Source organism: Alligator sinensis, unplaced genomic scaffold, assembly GCF_000455745.1.
Source record: "Alligator sinensis unplaced genomic scaffold, ASM45574v1 scaffold1097_1, whole genome shotgun sequence".
Taxonomy (NCBI): Eukaryota; Metazoa; Chordata; order Crocodylia; family Alligatoridae; genus Alligator; species Alligator sinensis.
In genome coordinates this window covers 3,272,749-3,298,396 of record NW_005841950.1, presented here as the reverse complement: position 1 = coordinate 3,298,396, position 25,648 = coordinate 3,272,749, and the positions used below count along the sequence as shown (strand labels likewise).

Sequence of the window (25,648 nt, the reverse complement as noted above, 5' to 3'; positions counted from 1 at the left end):
GGAATCTTACTAGTAGCTTCTACAATGGCAGGATCCAAATTACAAGAAGCCAAGTGCCAATGGGGAATGACTTAGAAGGCTCTTGCAAAGCCAAGGCTTCTGCTTTTGTGATGATGATACCCCCTCCCTCTCTTCCAAAGAAGATCAGAAGAGATTGAATCTCGGATGTCTGAAAGAGTCACTATCTCCTAGCAGACGGCAATGGTAAGCTGACCTCTTCTAAACCAGTAAAGGCAAACCTGTGTGGTAGGCATACCACAAATTAGCCCCCCTCCCCACCAAGTGCCACTCTGATCCCTTTCCCTTATCAGATCTGCTGTTCTGCTTTCTTCTCCTCGCCCTATATGCCACTGTGCTGCCCAACCCCAATCTGCTGTGTGCCACACAGAAGCTGCCCAGTGCCCATGCCACTTGTGACAGGCTGCAGGTTGGGCACCCCGATCTAAATGAACCCTCCATTAGGGTGGGTGTTATATTCACAAGTGCCTGTGGAAATGGAGGGGGCAGGACTAGATTCCCACTCAGATTTCCAGCCTGAAAGCAGGTGCTTGAATCTGGATGCTGATTTAGAAAAGTTTTCATGCCCTGGTGACATTTTAAAGGGAATTCTTGCTGTGTGTGATGTGATGTGATGACAGCAATGAGTGCAGCTCCTTGTTCCCTAGCCAAAAGGGTCCATGCTCTCAGCATGCTGACATGCATGTTATAGCCTGACTTTTTCCTGTCCCTATATGGGTACACGAGGTGCAAAGAACTTTTCCTACACCCATTGCAATTTGTGTCCCTAGATTGTGAAGATGCATGTTCCCAAGCAGGCGGCCTACTGCTGATGCATCATGACTAGGGAAGTTTAATGTTGAGAGTAGGAGGACAGGTGGGGGAAGGAACTCTGGTGCCAGCTCCCTCATACTGACTGGCAGAGTTGATCCGGCCTGGACAAATAACTCCTGTGCTTGGTCTATCCCTGGTATGTGTGTGGCCTTCTCTCTGCATTGATGTCAGCATGTCAACCTACAGCAGTTGTTCAAACTAAACGCCTTGCTCCTGAGGCTATTTATATGGTGTCATCCCAGAGCCAGAAGCAATTTAATCTTGGCCGCATGCTGCCGTAGATAGAGGCCGTGGACGTGTTTGGCTCGGGCATGGAGGAGACTATTGATTCCAGTTTCAAGATGATAAACAAGTGATAGTAAAACAAATTATGATGATTGTTCCTGAACGTCCATCAATCATCCTCCCTGCACTCAGCAACAAGTGAGGCTCCGATGAGCTACTGCGATGCACATAATAAATAACAGCAATCACGCTTGCTCCCTGGGACAGTCAGGGTTAACACTTGACAGCAGCGACGGGGCATCATCTACAGCCATTTATGCATAGGATAGTCCAAAGCACCTTGCTAACTTCCAGTGGGGCTGGTGCTTCTGAAAAAATTCCCATCTTGTTTTATTACTAGCTTCAAAACATTTGTGAATCCCAGTATGGTCTGATTTGTATGCAGGTGTCTCTGAGAGGCCATTTTTCTTGGTGTACCCATTTCATCCTGCTCCAAACCTTGGAAAGTAATGCTAGAAATCTGACTCTGGAGATAGTTCCTGCTGGTTTGGGGAGCCCTCAAAAGGACACAGATAGAAGTGACAATTTTCACCTGATCCAGCCACAGAAAGTGGTCCATAGCCATGACCAAACACAAGTGCACAGCTGTAGACCACTTCAAAAATGGCCAGTTGTGCAAAAATCTGAACCCTCATTTCATAGCATGCTGTGCACATGAGTGCACGTGCCTGGCTTTGATGTGAATGCTGCATGCAAAGCTTTCTGTGGTAGCACCTGCATGGCTGTGAGATCTAGACTTGCGTATGTAGGTTTGGTGATCTGGACTTGTTTTCTACCTTGACAGGGGCCTGACTGGAGATGGTATGTGTGTAGGGTTTTTTTCATGCCTTTGTCTGTCTGGCATGTGTGGTGGGTGCAGGGAGGTGGGATTACTGGAGCGAGGGATGTGATGGTCTGGGATAGCCTGCTTGTACAGCTGTCAGAAAGCATGTGTGTTACAGGGAGGTGGGGAAGAGGTCTCCACAATGGTGCATGCAGCTGTGGGGGAGCGGGAGGGAGTGATGTGTAATGTCACTGCATGCAGATGGAGTAATATAGGGCAGGATGTGTGACCCAGTAGGGTAATATCTTTTGTCAGGGCTATACCCTATAATTTTCCTCTCCATCACTGTCACCGTGAGCTGGTCCTGGCTGGGATGGTAGATGGGGGAGAAGAGGGAAGTGATTATCTGCAGATGGAAATAAGTGCTCCACACCTTGTTTCATTCCCCCCACCCCCCTCCCGCAAGGATAACAATTTTCCTGTTAAATCCACTCTCATTCCCCCCCACCAACCATGTATTTACTCTGCATACACAGCTTCGATTAGTTTTTCCTTTTATTACAAAGCCATTGAATTGTTTCTCTGCCAGCATAATGCTCTTGCCAAGCCAGGCAGGCCAGGTACAGAGCTGTGGTTTGCTCTATTAAATTCTTCATTGCTGAACTCAACAACCAGGCCCTGATGGGCTGGAAAAAGTGAGCATCATCATAATAGTGCCTGCAACAGCCCCAGCACTTCTGAAGAAGCTCAAAGGTCCATACTGAGGTCAGGGCCCCCAAATAGGCTGGGTGCTGCCCAGGCAGAGTAAGAGTTTGCAGTTAAAACTTCTTGAACACTGAAACTTTTTAAAATGTGCTTCGGGGCAAAAACTCAGTGTGTCCCTATTCACCACACATTCCATGTTTTGCATTCAGATCAAAACCTAATATTATCCACATTAGTGAAAGATCCTCTCATCCCAAAGCAAGGAACGTCTTTGCGTATTCTACAAAACAAATATTAAAGTCCAGATTAAATGAATCAAAGCCAAATATTTTTACTTCATCATGTGAAATGTTTTGATATTGTTGAAGGGAAATGAGTGGGACAAAATGACTTCTTTTGAATTTTTCCCTTGGAGGAAAAAAAAAAGCCCACTGATACATTCCTTCGACAGTTGTGATTTCCCACAACGCTGCATTCTTCTGACCAAAATACGTCAGGCAAAAAATTGGGGTAGGTCTATTTATAGCCCAAAGAGGCACGGCAGCCCCAGGCGGGGAATGAAGCTGCATACTTCTCTGAGTACGAGCCGGGTTTGATGGAGTTCACAGAGCCCTTACTTGTGAGATCTGATGGTGCAGTTGGAGTGTTTGCCAGGTGCAGGGGGATCTTCTTGCTCCTGCAAAGACTACTGGGAAGTCCCACGCACCCTTCAGTTGGTAGTACTGCTCTTTAACTCCTTGCTGCTAGAAACAGCTAAACTAAACCCAGCTTCTCCCCTTCACCATGGCCACCACACAGAGGCATAACAAACCAACTTCTGGCCCCTGGGTGGATGGTAGTGGGCAGGACAGTGTTAGCAATTGGACTGGTGGTAGTGGTAGCAATTCTTGTACCCTTGTCAAAATTGAAGCCCAGGGCTGGTACCCCCATTGCCCAGCTCTAGTTACTCTACTGCTACCATGTCTCCTCTGTACAGAGCCTATGGGCCTGCTCCTGTCAGCATCAGTATCACAATGGCAACAGTCTTAGGTCTACAGCAGTCATCACTTGCCTACTGCTCCCTTGAATTACTTGGCCAGCTTGAATGAGGGGAGAGGTGTACTATCAATCCCTTTTTACAAGAGGGAGGTTGACACTCCTAGGGCTTCTCTGCAGTGCCAGCCTCAGATGTAGCTGAAGGTTTGTAGACAGGAGTCATGTTAGGGCTGCACACAAATCCCAACCTGTGTTAAGGGCACTTTTAGCCTGAGGTAGCTAGAGGGAGCAGGTTGAATTTTGAGTGCAACAGACACCTGGCGTTAATAATGGAATGGGGATACGGCAGCATGATGTACAAGAGCTCATCAAGACTCAACGTTGCATTGCTGCTCAGGGTGGTTGCTTTCACTCCAATGAGACTAATGAGACTAGAACTGCTTCTGCGAATTGAAGGGAACTAATGATTTCAATGAAGACATGGTCCGTTGGAAAGTGGTCAGCATCCCAGGGGGAGTCTGTGACAGAGCTAGAACAGAACTCAGGAGCTAGTGTCAGCCACATGAGTGCAAAGGGAGTGGGAGTAGCTACCATTAATACTTGGGGAAGGATGGTCTAAGGCAGGGTGGCCAAACTGCAGCATGTCTGCCACAAGTGGCATGGGCAACTGCTGTGTTTGGCATGTGGCAGACTGGGAAGAGGGAGGGAGCAGAGCTAAACTTGTGTCATTCTGGGACTTGACTTGTCTTTGGCCACTTCGGTCCAGGGGATGGACCACTGAATCCTCAGCTTGGACAGTAATTCTGTGCTGGTCGGGGTGGGGAGGAATGACCTTAACACCTACAGGCCTGTTAGTTGGGTTTCAATAGCATGAAAAACTTCTAAACAAATTTTGGAAACAGTAATGGAGTCCAATGGAAAATGGGATGAAATGAATCCTAGGTATACAAAGATAGCTAGATGTCTTGGACAGATAACTGATTTCCCAGACAAAGCCAGTTCCCATAGATCTCATCTCTCTGGACTTTAGTAAAGCATTTAATCGGTGGCTACCTGGAGACTAGCAGAGGGACTGACTGTAAGGTGACTAGGAGTTGGCTCAAAGGGAGATGGTAAAGGTTATGCTGAAAGGTGGAGCCTCAGGCTAGAGGGAGGTTATTAGTGGAGATCTACAAAGATTGCTTTGGGGACCAAGCACTTCTGTCTAATATTTTCATTAATGAGGTTGGCACACGAAGTGTCTTGAGGAAACTTTTAGATGACCCCAAGTTCAGAGGCAATGTCAGTACAAGGGAAGGCCAGGGTATCATACTGAGGCCATTTTACAAAGCCCTGGTAGACCTCATCTGCAGTGTTATATACATTTCTGATCATAGAATCATGCAGCCCAAACTGCCTGACTATTTCTGTGTCCATGTTATCTTGCAAATTCTTCACCACCTCTACCTCCCCAGAGGATTTTTTTTTGCATACCTGCCTTTCTTTTCACTCCCACAGCCATTATGGCCCTTGTATGGTTTGGTTTGATTCGTTTTTCTGCAGAAATGCAAGCTTGTATTTTCCAGATGATGCAAATTTATTTTCATAATAGAATTACTAATGGAGTCTGAAGTTGCAGTTGTGGAGGTTGGCTTAAGAGCAAACCAAGCCAAATGCCACCTGTGTAGCATAATGAATTCCCACATCCCATTTCCCAGCAAATAGCATTCTGTAAAGGACAGGCACCTAAGAGCTTACCTATATGGGAAGTCATTCCAGAATAAGGTAGAAGGTGGATTTAAAATGCTATTGCCATTCCTGAATAACTCACCTACTCTCCTTCAGGAATAAGGGGAGCTATTATGGCCAGTTTCCCTGTGTAGAAGAACCCTGCCGGGTGTTCAACTGAAGGAAACCGAAAAAAATCAATGTTTTTCTTGGTCTAGTAATTTAACATACTGGACAAAAAGTGCAGACACGTGGCATATTTATCCTGAAATAATTAGACTCTACGGTGAGGTAAAAGGTGAATGAATGAATTACTTTCAGTGTTACACTGGTGCAAATCACTGTATCTGTTAAAGTTACCTGTTGGAAAGTGAGAAGTAAACATGCTAGCGTAAGTTATGCTGGCACCCTAGTTGTGTGTCTTTTCCCCCCATCAGTTGCAGTCCCAAGCTAACCACTTGCTATTTATGCCTCCTCTACCACACACTGGCCAGGAGCTGTAATCATCTACTCTTAGATCCCCTGGGAGAGCTGGTCATTGTCCACACCCTCCGCGGAATAGAAAATGGGATAAATTAGCATGGAGTAACTGCGGTGTCTCCAACCCCTAAGACTCGAGAGCTCTGGGTTCATGTGTCCTTCATAAAGTCATCTGATATCTCTTCCCCCATCTGCCAAAGGAGGGTAATACCACTTTGTTTTGTGTGACTTGGTCTATTTAGGATCTAAGCTTCTTACATTGGGGATTAATTATAACTTTATGTGCACAGCAAATGTACAATGGTAAATACTGCTGCATACATGTAAATGGAGTTCACATGCACAAATATATATGTGTGTGTGTGTATATATATATTAGAGAAGGGGTCAGCAACCTTATGCTGACATGAGCTCCCCTTTGCAACGCAGCCCCCATTGGAGGCTGAAAGTCTGTGCCCTGGAGCAGCCTATTGCCTGCATTTACCCTCCCTACATATCCCCACCCCCTCTGGAAGGCAGGTGGCACAGCACAGCTCTGTGCCGTCCATTTTTCCATGCCAACGTGGACTGCCTAGGGCCCACAGGCTGAATCCAGCCCATGAAGTTAGCAATCCCTGAATGGGGATCAAATGAAGGGAAGCAATCAAAAGTTTTCCTATTTGTAGTGGAAGAAGTAGGTGTCCCGCACCTCTAGGTACATTTGAATTTTTGCAGCTCAGCTTTCCCTCCTCACCCCCTACTCCCCCATCTCTCCCCTCTGTTTTGATAACTGAGAAGTTCAAGTCACTCTTTATGAGAAGGCCTGGTCCTTTGCATCATGTTTTTCCCTTTAGGCTGCTTGAAGCTGTGATTGTGGGTGATGAAAAGGTGGCGACCAAGAGAATTCCTTAATTGTCACACACTTTACTGATAACGCTCCACTCATCTCTCCAGCTGCCAACCCCATCTGAGCCTCTCCTGTGAAGTGAGATGCTGGAGGGAGACCCAAAGGAGAGGACCTGAGAAGCACGAGCCAAAGAAGTCTGGCACCAAGGACACGCTGTCAGAGGGGATCTGTGCATTCATTTAGAAAGGACTTCTCAGTGGAGGAAGCGGGTAGTTGCTGGGCCAGGAAATTCTGGCTCAACCCACTGTGGGAGGAGGATCCATTGTTAGATATTGATCCTAATAGCTGAAAATCCTGTTTCCTGCATGCTGTAGTTTTAGCCCAGGGGTGTCAAACCTATGGCCCTTGGGCCACATTTGGCATATGGAGCTATTCTGCCTGGCCTATGGGCAAAGGCATGTAGATCTTTCAGCACCCAGGGCAGAGATAAGGGGGTCAAGGGGGGATTCCTGACTATTGGCGAGCGGGGTGGGAGATGGGTGGAGGAGGAGTGGGATCTTACCTGCCCCTGCTCTCTATGCTGGGGTGGCAGCTGCTACAGCTCCTGCTGCTGCACCATTGGACTTAGGCTGTTGCAGCCTAAGGGACAGGCTGGCAAGGCACTGGTGCAGCAGCCCAGTGGTACAGGCTCCTCAGGGGCTGCTCTTGGTGCCCTGTTCACATCCTCCCCTCCCCAATTTCATTTCTAGACACAGGAGCACACCTCCCATAGCAAAGCCCGCTGGGGAGAGAGGGGGGAGCGCCATTCCACTTGCCTCTCTCACCCTCCTCCCCTAAAATAGACTGCATCTTCCCAGCTCCTATGGCTGGGCTGCCCTGCCATGGCCCTCCCCTATGCGGAAGGGGTGGTGAGGGCTATGCTGACACAGCCCAAGAAGCCCCAGAGCCACTTAACAGGAGCAACAGCAAGCAGCCTCCTTTGCTTGTGCCTTTGTGCTCCTTCCACTTCTGCCATGTGCCCTGCAACTGCCAGGCTCAGATCCGGCCCAGGGCGTCTGTAGATAGATACAGGTCTGGCAAGCAGCCCTGCAGTTTGGATCCAAACCAAGGCATAGGGTAGGTTTGACACACCTGGTTTAAGGGAAGCACACAATAGAAATCCAGTCCCTTTTTGCCTTGCCACTGACAGTGCATTTGTACCCAGGTCAGCTAGTGTAGGAGGTGCTCAGAAGCACTGGCCTGGGTAAGGTGGCTTGCCTTAGTTTTATACTGCTGCCCAGCATCAAAGTGTCCGAGCACTTCCCACACGAGAGGGGTCATTCTGGAGCAGCATGCTGGTTTGTTCTTGTACGGTAGACTTTAAACAAAGCTGTGCAGATTTGTTTGTGGTAGGATTGTTCAGGCCCCCACAGATGTGAATACTTTTGTTACTGGAAGGCAGTTTATTTAAACTACTGCACAGGCTGGCTTATTATCATAGGGTTGCTCACGAGTGCTGGGCTCGGCATACTAGAAAGGCGGCTTGTGGACAAAGCTGCTCATTGTGCTCTGTTGCTATAGGGCTGTCCGAGCCATGCCAGGGATGGCTCCTCCTTCAAGTCTGCCGCTCCATGCAGCAGTTCCTGTCTTCCCCTGGAGATCTTCTGAGGTGTAGTTGCCTTGCCAAGCTGTGCTGTGTCAGTGATCTCTATGAGCATAAACAGGAAATGCTGCTGTCGTCCAGCAATGGGCCAGACATCAGAGCAGATTTAATTTATTATAGCATGGAGACTAGAGGAATGAGAAATGCAGATTGACTGGACAACTAGAGCAAGCAGGGATGAGGGTGGTTTGTACTGATGCTTGTCAGAATTCACTAAGGCACATGGAAATTTTCAGTGCTGTTTAGGAAGCCCTGCCAGTTACCTTTAGAGAGAACACTGAGGCCTCTGCCTTACCCTGTCATCTGCTAAGTACTTCTATCTTGGTTTTGGCTGGACTAGCAACTCTGAATTATATTGGGGAAATCCTTCTGGCTGTCCTGTTTCCTGGGGCAGGGGCAGCCATGGGAAGGCAGGATGAGGAGTGAAGATAGACACAAATCCCCAGGCCTTCTTGACTTGCAAATGAAGGCAGAAGGCGCTTTCATTAGCACCTCATCTGGTTGTGATTGAATGCAGGCTCCCTTGGGGCCTGGGAAAAGCATCCCTCCTTAAAATCAAAGACAGCTAAATGCTTTTTTCATGTACATGCCTGAATTGCACCTGGGCTGCCATCTACCCTTGTGTGAAGGGCACTACCAAGTTGGATGTAGAGCCAGAGAGGTTTAATCTACAAAAGGAATAGTCTTGTGAGATACCAATTTTGTAGCGGTTTCCTGGTAATGTTGGCTATAAAGTCTTGATCCACCATGCTCCAGTGCAATGCAAACAACTAGTAGGATGGGGCAGGAGGAGAGGCTTTCTTCATCAAAAGCTCCTGAGATCTCTTCCAGGAAAGATGCTGAAGTCCATCCTTGACCTCCTTTTGCACAAGGCAAGACTATATTTTCCCTTTTTTAACTCCTAATATCACAGGAAGTCATATTTCAGAAATGTCTGGGATGGGACTGTTGGGTGTCTCTGTTTGTTTGATTCTTTTTCCCTGAACTTGCCTTTGGTTTGAAGGCGAACATGCTTGCTACTTACTGTGCCTGAGAACAGTAGGTTATCTTGGGAAGTGCATTAGAACGTAGACTAATGTTTCCAAAGACAGCAAGTTAACTACTTGCATCTATTTCTAGCTGCCCGTGTTGGGAAGTTCTGGCCATCCTGTCCAGATGTGACTTTAAGAGGAGTGGTATCCAGTTTGGCCAGGAAAAAAACTCCTTTCCTAGTCAAAACTCCTTCATGATCAAGAAAACTGACCTCTATTTCAAAGCCTTGTTTAAGACATTGCCCTTCAGTTGGACAGGATCCCCTAGTGCCATCAGGGGCAGTAAATCAGAACCAGCTTCAGGAGGAAGACTTAAGACTTCCTGGCATGTTTTCTTGGCAGACCTGCCATCCAGGCCTGATTCAGTTCTTATTGGTTTAGGATTAGTCCCACATGATCAGACTATATGCAGACCAACAGATTACTGCATGGGAAATTCTTCTTTCATGGAATAAATACCATTAATTTGATTTGTCTGTCTCCATAGACATCTCTCTCTCTTCATCTGCTCTGTGTAAAAAGCTGGATGCAGAGAAGCGGAAGATTCTGAACTGATCTGTGCGTTGGAGGCTATTGGACTTTCAGTCTGTAGTCATGAACCCTTCCCTGTTGTGCTCCCTGGGAGAAACTGGTAGCCACTAGCATGAACAGAACCAGCCAGAGTGATCCAAGTCTCCAGTCCTGACCATCTCTTGCTTAACACACAGACAGTGGCAGTGAATTTTGATTAAAGCCACATAGCACTCTGGCTGAGGGCAAAGTTGAAAAGTAACACTTCTGTCACTTGTGATGTGACCCAGTGTTGATGCCTTGATATTAAAGATGTCTCACTGAATGTTAATCAGCTCCATGCCCTACAATTTTTATCTCACCCTTTTCATGAACCAGCTGAAACACTAGTGCTCCATCTTGGTGGTTGCACAGCATAGGTTGGAATGATAAATCATGGAGTGGATGCAGCATCTACTAGGTTTTGCAGACAAGCTTTCAGATCCCAGCTGAGTACATGTAGCTAAGTTGGAGAAATGCAGCCAGACCCCTGTGTCTAAAGGCCACCAGCTTTTAGTTTGCTTTCCCACTCCTCAGTTCCCACTAGCTGTGATAAGTCAGAGAGAAAAATCTCACTCTTCCCTTTTCATATGATTAGGCTGGAATCCCAGTTCCTGCAGAGTCTCATAAATTTCAAGATTTAGGGTTTGACATGGGGGTATGGCAGGCAGGGAGAGATAGAAGAGGGAGAAATGAAGCTTATCGGAGGGTTTAAGATCCTGAGGAGAGCATCTTGTTTGTGTATCATAGGAAATAATGATGGGAGGAGGGAGAAGCTGAGATGAAGAGGGTTGTCAAGTCCTCATGGACCCAGATGTAGAACAGGGTTGGATCAATTAGGAGTCTTCATCTACTTTGGGGCCTGGTTTCCATGGCTTCACCAGCCTGTTTCATACATTCATAGATTCCAGGGTCGGAAGGGACCTCAGTGGGCCATCTAGTCCGACCCCTGGGGGCCTGTAGGCCCCCCCCCCTGCCCCTGGCAGGCAAGGAAAGGGTCACCAAACCTGGGGTTATGTGAACCCAGCCAGGCGCCTGTCCAGTCTCCTCTTGAAGACCCCCAAGGATGGAGCGAGCACCACCTCCCTTGGAAGCCCATTGCAGATCCTGGCAACCCTGACCATGAAGAAATTTTTTCTAATGTCCAGTCTAAACCTTCTCTCCAGTAGCTTATGGCCATTGTTCCTTGTTGTTCCAGGGGGTGCCCTGGCAAACAGATCATTGCCTACTTCGTGTTGCTCTCTCCTTATGAATTTGCACGCCGCCACAGGGTCCCCTCTCAGCCTTCTCTTGGAGAGGGTGACGAGGTTATGGTCCCTTAGCCTTTCCTCGTAGGGCCTTCCCTGCAGGCCTTCAGTCAGATGAGTGACTGTTCTTTGGACCCTCTCCAGGTTGTCTGTATCCTACTTGAATTGTGGCATCCAGAACTGGACATAGTACTCCAGCTGCGGCCTGACCAGTGCCGCATAGAGGGGGAGCATCACCGCCCTGGACCTATTTGTGAAGCAGTCTTTCATAATCTACTGTCTTGGGAGAGTTTTACGTTGCTAAATTTTGACTGCACAATTAAGAAAAGTTCAAACATAAAGTGCATAGGTATGTGCACAGGGTGTTTTTATTGCACAGCATTCTGCACCTTTTGTAGAGAGAGAAAAGCCTGAAAACATGGTGTCTTTTGTTCACCCGAGTGAAGATGATGGCTATCTGAATAACTTACTGCTTCTGAGGTATTGTTACATCCTTGTAGACATTGTGGTCCTCTCTCTGCACCTAACTGTGTTGTAGACCAGACTCCAGAGGGCCTAATCAATTCAGTAAAAATGGCTCAGGCTCCCAGGTGTCTACTTCATGGCTCTGAACCAGTGTTAGAGCAGCTTACAGGACCAGGACTGTGCAGAGATTGCCTTTCTGTCCATCTCCAGAAGCTGAGCTGTAGCTGGGTTTGAAATGATGTCACACAGCTTGGACCTCTCAGTGTCCAATTGCAGCCTTGTTCCTGTTCTACCCATGGTGATGTTATCATGACATCACTGTTGGGGGTGGAACAGTTCTGATCTAGATCTAGAGGTGTCGTCAGTGCTATTGTCTGGGTTGAGGGCATCTCAAGACAGGCTAGTTGTCCAGGGATGTTCTGGGGGCTCTATCCCTTCAATTCACCCAGTTTGTAGCCAAGCTTCTTGTACTGAGGCACGGGGGCTAGGTGTGTGCTTGGATTATTTTTAGACCGTTCATTTTCAGCCTACCACACCAGAAGAGGAGAGCACTCTGCTTCTCCAGCAGACTGTATCCTGTTCTCCATCACTATCCCTGCTGGCTGCTGGCTTCTCACCCCTGACCGGCTCCTTCCACTGAAGAAGCGGTGGACAGGAGGAGGCATTTAGACTTCCCTCCACCCCGAGCCAGCCATGCAGGGAATTCCCAAGGTGGAGTATATCCCTCACACGGTCCAGGAATTCCAACTGAAGCTCAAGCTATTGCAGGGTGTCCATAATGGTCCCTTGAATGGAGGGAGGGAGATGGCGTGAGGGTAAAGGGCTTGCCCTAAAAGTCAGAAAGTGAATTTTCTTCGATCTTTTTTATGCACATGGCAGAAATGTAGGCCTTCTCCAGCTGCTCCAAGGGGACTCTACTTACCTGCCTCTAGGTGAGGGAGCTGCCATCCTGTTCTTGCCCACCCAGGCGCTGGCCTCCATCACATTTATTCTCTCTGTTCCCTTTGTACACCTGCCCCCCAAATTTTCCCTCTCTTCATCCACGCTCATTTTCCTGTACTCCTAGCCTCAACTGTTTTCTCATACTACCTCCTCATTCCTTTTTCTCTAAATCCACCCTCCCATACTCCCCAAATTATTTCTTTTGTTAGCCATCTCAGCAGAAAAACAAAGCACTGGCTAGGCTATGGAAACTCAGATTCCTTTCCCTGATGAGCAATCCTTTACTCTGGACCTGCTGTGAGTCATGTTAAGAGCACACTGGGGGAGAGGCCAAGTGTCCACAGCTCAGCTTGTTCAGGAATGAGTTCTCCCTCTGTCCCCAGGCAATGTCCATGGGAGTTAGTTGAGAACAGACATCCCTGAATCAATTCTTGCTTGGGACCTGAGCTGGTATGAACTCATTTCTCGCAGCATGAGAGAGATGTAGTCAAAAGGGGATGAAATACATGAGCCCAGCAGGCCTAATGAAGTGTCTGTGTCTTTAGGATAGAGCTGCAGATATGGACAGTGGGAGGTGGAAGGTGAATGAGGGTGGGAGAAAAACAAATGCAAATCCCACATTGAAGTTCCTCCTACTTGCACCTACCAGGTATCAGAGTCTCCTCCTGAAGGCGATGAATCTGTGCGCACTTCAGAAACTAACAACTGGCACTTGGCGCACCCCGGAAAAGACTCCATCTCTGTCACTCTACATGGAGCCACCAACCTACCTCCTAACCAGCGGGGCCAAGCACCATGGCCCTATGTGATTGTGTGAGTACCTTGGAGAATATTAATTGTTCTAATTATGGGATCTGTTTCTGCAGCAGAGAATTGGCAAGAGGAAGTGCAGGCCGAAAGTTAGTCTGTTTGGTCTTATTCTGCTGCTGAGTAAATGGGCATTTTGGAGGCCTGGCCAGAAAGATGTGTCTCTTAGTTAAAAGCATAACATAGTACATCAGGGAGACTGAAGTCTTTTGAGACACTGGGCAAATCCTCTGTGGTCCTTGGACAAGTTGTCAGAAATGATGATGTATGCAGCACATGGGGTAGAATATCTATTTCTAATCTCCCTTGTCTGGAGCCTGGCTGTCATGCCTGTGATTAATGCCATGAAAATGCCAGCAGAAAAAGTGCTGTAGCAGCAGTGTAGAGGAGGGGAGTGAAATGAACCAACTTTGTGAAGGCTGAGGAGTAGCAAATGAAGGTGTTCCCTTCATTCAAAGCAGTGTACCATGTAGAGGAGGGACTAGTTTCCACTGGGTAGTCTCTGTTGAAGAACTTGTAGGCCCCTGAAGTGGTGAGAGCCATAGTTCGGAGTCTGTGGCTGCTGTAGGACTGCCCTGGATGGGTTTTGGCCCCACTGATACAGCTAGACATCTGGTGTTTGGGGTGGGTTTGGAAGCTGGAGAAATGGAGGTTGTGTTTGTGTTTTTGCACTGAGTAGGATGCATCAAGGCAATAACCATATTCTGAGGAACAGTGACAATCCCTAGTCTCCAAGGGCTGAGTGTACTATTTTGTCAGCAGATTACCCATTGGAGTGGGAGTAACCTAAGAGGTTTCTGGATTGGGCAAGGGTTTCCTGTTGGGTTGGTTGGTAGAGGATGGCCATGGGGCAAAGAATGGAGCCCCTAGAGCTTCCCATCACCCCATCCCCCATTCCCCTGCCCAAACTGGGGGGGGACACACTGCATGGGGAAGCGGGGGCACAGGGAGTGGGGGTGACTGGGCTCAGGAACAAGGAGACTTTCCTGCCATCCTGCATGCTGGTGTCAATCAGGAATAGCAACCATGTGGGTAAAAATGGGCATCATGGGCAGGGAAGCACTGAAGGTGGTGGAGGGGGGAGCTGTGGAACATTGGGGAGACAGCGTTGATGGTGGGAGTGGACAACATGGGCAGGGAAGCAGGTGTGGGGCACCATGGGCAATGAGACTCACAGTGGGAAGCAGGTGGGGGCACCTCTACCAACTAACCATCCTCTACCATACCCTAATGCGGCACTTGGAATTAATATGAAATGTATAAAATACTGTTGAAAAGCCCAGAGGATAGTGCTTATTGGTTTTATATATATAATCATAATAAATAATATAGTATCGTAATAAATAAATAAAGCAGTAGGCTTTAGTGCACAAAACTTCTCTCGTGCATAATAGATGCATCGAGGGACTCAATTAAGCAGCACAAGTTTGGGTGTGTGTAGACTGAAAGGACACGTTAAGTAGTAGTACTGTTATGATCGAACAGGTAAAGCGTGAATTCTGATCAGCCCTTAAAGGGAAATAATAATGACCCATTGCTGCTGCTGCTTTCCCCTCTTTCAAAGAAATCATTGCTGTCTATGTAGGACCTATGCAAACAGTGGTTAGTTTGATCCACTGCTGCTTCTTGCATGAGCTATTTGATTAAGACCCCTCTTCCCAGAGCCATTTGGGAACTGTTGGTGTACAAGAAAGATCTTGCTCTGGAACAGCTGTATACAATTCAATATCCTCCAATAGAGGACAAGAAATTGGAGCTTATTGAAGTGAAAGAAGGATGAAATCATCAAAAAAAAGATTTGAGGGTTTGATTCTCCACTGACACTGCTATTATGATGGTTTAACTCCATCTTGTCTTTGCATCATTGGTGATTCTTATGGTAGAAATAATCTGGCGGTGCTCATCCCAGGTGTGGATGGCCATCAACTCTTGTGAGCTTATCCACCCTTTGACAGGTTTTTAGCCCTGCTGGGTCTCCATACACCTTTCTCACCTGGCAGACCAGGTGGGGGTGCCAGTTTAGTCTCCAGCAACCTGACCATGAGACAGGTTGCAGTGGGCTACATGGTACCAGTGGCATGGTAAATCCTGACCTGTTCTGAGTAAACCCTGACCTGACCTGACCACCAATATCAAAGACTGGATGGGATTAAAATTGACTGAGAGTACAAGGTTTGGAAATGACTGGGAAGAATGGAAGAAAGTAATTGCGATATCAAAGGTGCCCCAACGGTCAGTGCAGCCTCGGGACTGACTGACTGATTGAACTCCATCTTGGCATACATCTACACTGCATCACCAGTGGCCTTGGGGAAGGATGCTCTCAAAATGTGCCCTCCTTACTCAGCCTCATCATCATGTGCCAAACCTGGAAACACATGAATGAAGCAACTCCTGGGATGTCCCTTTTGGCTTCTGTCAAGCCTGCTGGAGAGAGAGGTCTTGAGAGCACCCACTATGTGTTGCCCCAGTATGGCTTCACAGATGTCTGGGTTGGTGCATGTGAGCAGGGATTATTGGAAAGTGAGTAAAGCACTGGGGACATAGTGGAGACTAACCCTTAGAAACCAACTTCTGTAGTGCCATGAAATCCATGCTAAAATATGTGGAGCTTCATGGGCACACTCTGCTGTAGAATTAGGACTACAGAAAAGTAGGGCAGGCAGGGACCTCACAAGGTCATCTGTCTAGTCCAGCCCCTGCTCAAAGCAGGATCATCCCTGACTAAAGCATCCCAGCCCAGTCTCTGTCTAACCTGCTTTTGAAAGTTTCCAAAGATGGAGATTCCACCACTTTCCTAGGTAGTATTTTCCAATGGTTGACCACCCTCATAGTCAGAAAGCTCCTCCTAATCTCCAACTTTAATTTCCCCTGCTGCAGAGAATAGAATTTCTATTTGTCTCAGTAACATGACAGACAAGGGAGATGGGAAAGCCAAGGCTAGACTATCAAGGGGAGTGGTACACCAGGTTTGAAAGAACACTAAGGGGAGCAGGGGGAGAGGATTCCCATGGTAGGATTGCGGCAGGCAGGATGCAGCTGTCTGGGTAGATCACACTAGATGAAGCAATAAGGACCCAGTGACATCTACTTCCTAAGTTTATGCAAGCTGTAACGAAGTCTGCTTCTTTCCCAGCCCTGAGGAAGTGTGTTATGTGTTGGAAAGTTTGTCTAACATCTCTCTCAACTATCTAGTTGGCCCAATAATAGATTTATCAAACAAGTCTTGATTTCTGGGAAAAGGCAGCGCCACTCCCAGTGACCAGCTGTTCCCTATTTTCTCTCCTAGACCTCCAACATTTCCTCTGCAACAGGTTCCTTTGTTCTGTAATCAAACCCAAATGTCCTTCATCTCCAACTTGTCCTAGGCTTGCAATGGACACAGATTTCCTTTTGCCCTTCTGTTTCCAGAATCTCTTTAGAACAACCTCATTCCTATTTGCCGCTTAGGTCTGTTCAGTCTGTGGTGCTAGCTCATATCCCACCAAGTAAAGAACCTCTTTCCATAAGGTCTTTCATTGGGAGGTGTGGGGAGAGAGGCCTGAGATGGAGCAGAACAGGGCACCAGGATAAGGTGGAGAAGGAGGTCCAGTTGCATGAGAGGAGAGGCAGAGATGGCAGCAGGTGAGGTGTAGGAAAGGAGGGAAATGGAGGGGCTGGCTGAAATGAAGGAGGTGGTTATTAAGTAGTGCAGGTCACTGGTGATGACAAGGCACTGCCATGCAGAGTTGCATGTGGTGAGAAGCTGGATGTGCCACAGCATGGCTGGCAAAACAAGTGATTAGTCCACTTCACAGGAGCCCAGAGAGCGAGGGGATGGGAGCTCCTGCTCCTTCTGCTTCCTCAGGTGGACCCACTTGCTTTTCCTGCTGCCCTCCAATGCCTGCTTATGGGGAGTGAAAGGGGATAGAGCAGGGGTGGGCAAAATGAGGCCCGGGGGCCAGATGCGGCCCACCAGGCCATTCTATCCGGCCTGCGGGGCCCCTAAAAATTTAGAAAATTAATATTAATCTGCCCTGGGCTGCCTGTCATGAGGCCCTCAATGGCTTGCCGAAACTCAGTAAGCGGCCCTCTGCCCAAAATAATTGCCCTCCCCAGGATAGAGCCAAGTAGTGTTTGCTGATGGAAAGCTAAACTGGAAGCTAGAAGGATTGGAAATAACATTGCCTGTGTGCTTCAGTCAGGGCAGCTGGACTGGATTAACCCCTTTCCTGCCACTCCTCTGTCTGATCACCTGAACATCCTTGATGCTCCAGTGCGCCATGCAGGATGGATGTAAGTTCAGGACTTCCCTAGTGGTGAATTGTAGCATCTGGCATGTTTGTGCCACAGAGATCATATCGGGGTGATGGTGTGTGGTTACCCAACTGCAGCTTCTTGTCTAGAGCTGTATTTTATCCATACAGAACAAAAGCAACCCCAGCTGTTATTAGGATCAGTCTTGCTTTTCTGTTTCCTGGGCATGTCCTTTGCCAAGGGCTGATTTAAATCTCCCAGTCCCTTCTGTGTGGTTGGTCAGCATCATCTCCAAGTTACAGGTTGGGGAAACTGAGGCACAGATAATAAGTTAAATCAGTTTAATGACGTCGACCACAGGCCTGACACTTAGTTCAATGATCCAGCTCCTACCTACACCCTTCCCACAACTGTAAGGAATCTCACATTATATCCTTAATCTTCATTGCACCTGCAATCCAGTTGTAGTCATCTGTACACTCAGCGGTAACAACAGAGCAAAACCCAAAGGGGTGCAGAGATAATTTAAAAATGAGTGGACTATTCTACTTCTCTTAATGAGGTTGGGGGGTTCAGTTCCAGGGCCTGAGGCTGTGAGGGGGTGCTGGTTGTGCTGTAGTGTTACTCAGCTGCCAGGATGGGTCACCTGCTTGGGTGAGGGATGTCCAGGCTGGGCTCCCTTCCAAGCCCATACTCATCTGCCAGCATGACCCTCTGAAAATGGAGGGTGCTATTTCCAGGGCAAGGAGCCTGAGGCCAGGGGACTGGGGCCATGTCTCCTACGTGGCAACTCGCACCTCTTCCTCTGATTGTTTCTGTGATTGTGACATTGCTTTTTGAAGTGGGCTGGAAAACATTCAGACCAGAAGCACAGGAAATGGCTGCTAAAGTGCAGGCTTTCTCTGTGATGGATTTGCCTGGGGGCAGGAGTGACATTTTTTTAAAGCAGTGAAAACAGCAACTCCGAGCAGAACACGAGAGATTAAAACCAGCCACAGAGCCCCTTCATTTCTCCTTCCCCTCCCACCAGTGCAAACTCTGACCTGGGGAGAGGAAACCTCTCATGAATACCGATGCATTACAGATCAGATCCAAAGCTCTTCTAGACTTGAATTAGGATGCTGGAGTGTTTCACACAGCACTGGTAGATTCCAGTTGCATGGCAGGCCCAATTTGCCTTGGCAACGTAAAGGCGATCATATTGCACTTAAATGCTATTGACCCCTGATGTCAGCCTTGGAGCCCATTCCTAGCACGTGGGGAGCAGCAGGGAGTAAGTAGTCAGCACCAAGGAACGTCTGCTTCTTGATGACATGGGGAACAGCTTCACAGAGGAAATAGTGTTTTACAAAGATGCAAGAGCCCCATTCTCCAGTGGGGTGACAAAGAATAGGGCTCAGTCTTTGCCTACCTGAAGAAGGTGCAATCAAGATTAAGGATATAATGCGAGATTCCTTACAGTCGTGGGAAGGGTGTACTCAGTAGCTGGATCATTGAACTAAGTGTCAGGCCTGTAGTTGACTTCATTAAATTGATTTCACTTATTATCTGTGCCTCAGTTGCCCCCACCTGTAACTTGGAGATGATGCTGACCAACCACACAGAAAGGACTGGGAGATTTAATCAGCCCTTGGCAAAGGACATGCCCAGGGAATAGAAAGGCAAGACTGATCCTAATAACTGATCCTTCTATCCACCTATAGAGCAAAGGATTTTGTCCTCAGATGGCAAGGAGAATGCCAAGATGACTATATACCATAGGTCCCTTTCTCCATTCTAAATCAGCTGAATGCAACCTGCCCACAATGCATTTTAAATAGACTCTGCACTAGCATTGGTCCCTTTCAGATTTGCTTCCCTTCTTGGGTGAATGTGAAGCTCCTGTCTGAACTGCTGATCACGTCTCTGAGGTCTGCCTTGGTCTTTGGAATCAACTAAACATCCTAGAGGCAGGGATCTTTTTGTAGAAGATGTAGTTTATTGGACCAGTTGTATAGTTGGGAGAGAGAGAGAGACAAGCTTTTGGCTACTACAGACTCCTTCCTCAAGTCCCTGAGAAGAAAACCATAGCCAGTTTCTTTCTGAAATGGCTTGTTCCTTGACTGTGGGCAGACACTAACCCAATGACCTATAGGCACATTTCTATTTGGTTGTGGACCAGTGACCACCTGCAAGCAGGGAAAAATGTGGACAAGTGTCTGCTAATTGGTCACTTGGCAGAGAGGAGCTTGGGAGCTGAACTCCAGCCTCCAGAGCTGGTACCTACAAATTAGGATATAAGCACATTTGATGGGGCAGCATGGAAGACATTTGTCTGGACTGTTACCCATGCTGCATCTGAGAGCCCTCAGCCTCCCAGCTGCCACCCCAGCTTTCTTTCTCCTGGGCTGTCCTGGGCACCCGCTTGTCCCTGCAAGAAACCAGACTCTGACCTGTTACAGTAGAGGGAACCCAGAGCAGTTCTGCTCAGATCAATGGAGTTTGGATTGACCTCAGTATAACCATAATCACAAGCTGGGTCTTCCAGGCAGCAAGGGCTCACCCCCACACCTTTCAGCCCAACCCACCCATGGTTTTAATCAGCTGATGCAGGAGCACAGTGACAGAAGCTCTCCCTCCACCCCCCACACAGGCTGACGCCTGAGTAGCTCCACTGCAGGAGCTGTTTCTATTTCCATAAACCAATTATATCCAGATAATCTCGGGAGATTTAAACATCAATAACCTAAATGGTAACATGAGGGTGGCTTATGCTTGTTGCTTCTCTCTTTACATTCTGATGCTGCTCCATCACTTCATCACCATGGTAACCCGGGGCAGGAGTTGGGAGGGCTTGGTACAGGGGAGGGAGACGAGGGGACAGGAGCAACTCCATGGATATTGGCACCAGGGCCTGCAAATTACTGATGCAGGAACTCATCCCGGTGCCTTTTAGTAACCATAGTGAGGCAGCAAAGGCAGAAGGGGATTGATTATTACACACAAGGACACTTTATTATAAGGAGGGCAAAAAGAAGATCGAAAGGTGGCTTGTATGGTGTGAAATGCAACATCCCTCAATGGCAAGATGAGGGCCAGGCCAGGTAAGTGCTAGTTGGAAATCTGACTTCAGGGGACCTGGGGGTTTGCGGTTTTTTTCCTATCAAAGTTCTTGGGATGCCACCTTGGGCAGCCGTCCAGGGGAAGTACAGTAAAGCTTAACTGGCTCACCTTATGATGCAGGTGGCACTGCCAGCTGGCAGGGGCTAGTGAGATGGAAATGACAGGTGATGGAGAATAATAAAAGAAGCTATTAAAGAGGCGGGGCTAACCTCTGGAGCTGGTCAGAGATGCAGTTCTGTAAGGGAAGTGTTGGAGCACACTTCCCCCCACTATCACACTGGAGGGTCCCTACCTTCTTGCCCAGGGGCAGCTGGAGGGAGCTTCAGTCCCGGTGGCCTATTCAATCAGCAGCCCCTCTGAGTCCACAAAAGAGAACCTAACATCAAGATGGAGGGTGGTTTTGGTGTGAGGTATGTCACCTCATTCCTCACAGCCCTCTGAACAGCTTTCCAACAGCAGTCACTTGTTGCTGGACTTCCTGGGTTTCACCCATGCCACATCCCATCAGCAGTTCCTTGAGCCATCCATATCCCTGTGGGGCTCCTTGAATGGAAATCTATTCCCTGTCAGTCCTTCCTAAAGAAAAGTGAGTGAGCATCTCTCAGAAAAGTTGCTGTGGTTGGGACTGAGGGGTCAGCATTTGGCTCCATGGTTGGTTGCATCTTTTTCCTCTTGTAGTATGGCATTATCTACTCCATTATGGGTGACCTGTTGATTGTTACCTCTGAACTGGATCACTGCTGTGTACTGCATTCCTATTAGTCTCCTTGCCTGCTTCCATTTGACTCCTACCCAGAATAATATAATGGAATCCCTTAGCTAAACTCTTTTATATCTGCTGGTTCTAGGTCACACTTTAAGCTTGGTCTTGTTCATGTTTCTGAACCTCTTTAGCCAGAAAGGTGGTCTCTGGTTTTGATCAGATACTTCTGAGTGCTGTATGTCCTCTCCACATTTTGAATGACACTAGAATATCTTGGAGGTGATGAAACAGCATCCCTATGTTCTCCCTTACCTGACTAGGACAAACTCTTGGATTTCTACCTTTGATACATAGCTCACCAGTTCCCATGGCCTGGTGTATCTAGCTCAGGCCTGAGCAGCTGGGTCTATCATAGGGAGTTACTGGGCAATGTTACTTCCCAACCTTTTCCAGCCCAAGGCACACTTACATTAAAAAAAAATTCTGTGCCACGTGTATTAAGGCATTCCCCATCCTCATACCTATTGCAGCTCCTTGCCGTGGCAATATTTTGTGGCACGCCTGCTCATTTCTGACGGCACACTTTTGTGCCACAGCACACTGGTTGGGAAACACTGCTGTAGACAGGTCCTGTTTCTGTGGCAGCTCTGTATACAGATTAAATACAGCATAGGGCCCTATGTGACTCCTTTGAAAGTCCTTTGCTCCTTACTGCCTCTGCAGCAGGGAGGGGTATGTATGGCTAGCATCTACTGTAAATGCAGTATGGAGGATGGATGTACCAACTTTGACCCATTTCACATCTATGCCCTTTCGGGCTGAGCTACTAGAATGCTAATGTCCTAGGGAGCCTCCTCTCCTGCAGCTGTGATGCAAGTTCCCACTGAAGACATGAAAACCCTGATCAAGAATGCCAAGCTGTTCTTCCCTAACCTCCTGCTTGCAATTTACAGTTTTTCCTATTTAATTTCAGCTCCACTAAATTTTATTGGCTCAGAACACAAATTGTTCCAGTAACATTTGGTAGGTCATAAAGCAGCCCTAAGAGAAACCATTTAAAGCCCAACAGTGTGTGACCAAGATGTCTGTAGATTGGGGATGAGCTTTACGTTTATGTGACTGTAGGAGGGGCGGGAACTATTTGGATAACCTTCAACGGAGCTTATAGTACATGAAAGCAAGGCTGACACGATATAGCACAGTTTAGACCAGAGAGGACCAAGCTGCAACATGGGTCCCACAAGTGGTACAGGTAGCCTCTGTGTGTGCCACACACAGATCATGGAGAGGGGGGCAGGAAACGCAATGGCGTATAAGAGAGAAAGCAAAGTAGCAGATCAATCAGGGAGCACAGGATGGGAAGCAGAAGGTAGAGTAGCAGATCAGGCAGGGATCACAGGGCAAGCAGCAAAAAGTGGAGCAGTCGATTGGATGGGAATGAAATCAGAGTGGTACTTGGAGAGGGTGTGGGCTTATTTGTGGGATGGCTGCCAAAAAAGTTGGCTCCCACTGGGTTAGGTAGAAGGTAGGGGAAATTTACACCTTTGTATGCTAACCAAAGTAGATACCTAGGACAAACTTGCATGAGCGGAAGTTCACTTCATCAGAGTGTGTGCATATACGTGTGCATCTGTATATGTAGGCATCTATCTGTCTGTCTTGCAAGACAATAGAATTGCTCTGAGACATCAGCTTTTTGAACATCTGTGAGCGTGCCTATAGAGTCCAATTCCGGAATGACCATCCCTTCGACACTTATCCCATGTGACGTTTGTATGTAACAGTCCTGAATGTGGTGTGAGGGTCTTCCTGAGGTTTTTACTTTCCTTTGCATGTTGGGCTCTTCTTTCCTCCAAAGCCTTCATTCCATGCTTATAGACTGCTTCCAAGCACTTTAATCCTCATCCATCTTCTCCCAGTCCTTTTAGCAGTACCTATAGATAGGTATAGATAGATATTTATATGTCATCATAGTCTGCTTTGGCTGGTCTGTAAGGTGCAAATCTCCCCCGCCTTCTACTTGACTTCAGACTAACACAGCTAACTACATCTCTCTCTCCCCACTGAGTTACACCAAGGCCAAGTGCAGGCAGGGGCATCACAAGCAGGCAGTCATATTCACACAGCTCTGCCAGTGCATTTCGGCACTGATATTTCAGTCCTGGAGTCCTCGGACACTGCCCTGGTGTTGCCCAGTGCTGGGAGGCATTTCTACCAATGCACTTTGAGTCTGGCTTTTTTCCATCTTTTCATATTGCTCATTAAGGACTAGCTGTTGGGCCATCCTTATAGTGTTGTTACCTAGAGGGTAACAGGGGAAGGGCTGGAGTCAGCACAGTATTTGCATTTCTGCCTCTGAAAGAGTGCTCTTATCCTGCAGCTGTTCTTGCTGAACACAAAGACTAACACTAGTTTCAGCTCACTTCCCCAGGTCTCTGTGTCCCAGGAACAGACGTCCAGCTAAATAAGCCAGATCAGATTCATGCTGTGATGGACTCTTCTCTGTTCTCAAGCCAGTATTATGGTCTGAAGCTACAGATTCTGAGCTGTTTTTCTGTATGCGCCATGCATGCACGCAATTCTCCTGGCCCAGCACACTTGCATGCACACAAGTGCATGCACTTGCCTCTGGCCCAGCACACACAGGTAAATACAAGCACATGTACACACACACACTTTTGCCCCTGGTCCAGCACACATACGTATACATGCACGTGTGTGTGCTTGCCCCTGGCCCAGCATGTATGCATATGTGCATACACATACACATATAAATGTGTGCTTGCTCCTAGCCTAATGCACAGTGTCTGTGTGTGTGCCTGCATGTGCACACACATGTATGTGCATGTGGTAGGTCAGAGGGAAGCATGTATGTGTGTGCTTGGTGGGCCAGGGGTAGATGTGTGTATGCACATGTATGTGTGTGTGTTTGCCCCTGGCCCAGCACAAAATGGAAATGACCTTGCAGTACTGCAGCCAGGTGTTTTTTTCCAATTAACCAAACAATGAGGATGGAAGTGACAGGCTCTTTTTCCCTTAAGTGCTGAGGCCTGGAGGACTCGCTCACTGAGGTGCAAGCTGGGGAGAACCCTGTTCTCGCTGTTTGGCTGATGCATTTCAATGCCAAGGAAAAAAAAATCCCTCAAGGTCTCTGTTGAATACTGTATTGTGCTTCTGGCCTGATTAATTCTGCTCTGAAAGGTTCCATTGTTTGAAAAGATCCATTGGGTTTCCAAGCAAGGGAGCAACACTTATTTTCAATTGCTGCAGTAGCAAAAGAACTGTTAATCCAATAGGAATCTGAGCCATTGCATGTAGTAGTTGGAAGGAAGCAAAGCCCCTACCGTGTGTACAAGCAGAGTTGTGTTACTGTACAGCCAGGACTTTGGACTTCAAATGCACTGATTAGTAGTTCAGAGAAAGGGCAAGAAGAATGAACAAAGGGAAAGTCTCCATGAGGAAGATCACAGTGTGTGCATCAGTAAGATGCAGCAGTCACCCTGTTTGTGCCTACACCACATCTCTTGTGCTCTTGGGCATGGGCAGGCACCCTGCTTCTACTCACAGGTACCAAACTTGCAAAAACAACCCTGAACTTGCAACAGGCACCAGATTTGCAAAAGCAGCACTGCTCCAGGGGTGCCTTATAAAGCTACTCATAGTCTCAGTGATATTAAGATATTAAGATGCAGCACCTAGGAATCAAAAACATCATAGTTTCAAGATGATTAAGGGCTTACAGGACAAGCCCTATGAGGAGAGACTGAGGAACCTGGACCTCTTCAGCCTCCTCAAGAGAAGTTTGAGGGGTAAACTTGTGGCCTCCTACAAATTCATTAGGGGGATGCAGCAAGGGATCGGAGATGCTCTGTTCACCAGGGCACCTCTTGGGCTAACAAGGAACAATGGTCATAAACTGATGGAGAGCAGATTTAGACAGATATCAGGAAAAACTTCATGGTAAGGGTGACCAACATTTGGAATGGGTTTCCAAGGGAGGTCGTGCTCGCCCCTACCTTGGTGGTCTTTAAGAAAAGGCTGGATAGTCACCTGGCTGGGGTCATCTGACCCCAGCACTTTTTCCTGCCTAGCCAGGGGGTCAGACTTGATGATCTGTTGAGGTCCCTTCTGACCCTCACATCTATGAATAAGATACATGCATTGCAAGAAGGCAGCCTGCACAATTAGCTATGACCAACTGGAGCTTAGACTGCAGATTATTATTTATTTTTTATATTGTGGTGGCACTCCCATCGTGTTAGGCGCTGTAGAAATATGGAATAAAAAAATCATCCCCACCCCCAAAGCAGGATGTATTTCCTGACTAGACAAGGCAGTGTCTCTTATTAACA

At 47.6% G+C, this 25,648-nt stretch overlaps 1 protein-coding gene across 1 annotated transcript in view; it reads left to right on the top strand.

Annotated features, from left to right (window-relative positions):
* Positions 1-25,648, top strand: part of CCDC33 (coiled-coil domain containing 33) — a 200,129-nt gene that overhangs the window by 25,980 nt on the left and 148,501 nt on the right. The window contains exon 4 of the mRNA XM_025199907.1: positions 13,098-13,261. Coding sequence (XP_025055692.1) covers positions 13,098-13,261 — 164 coding nt within the window. The remainder of the gene's footprint in view (positions 1-13,097; positions 13,262-25,648) is intronic.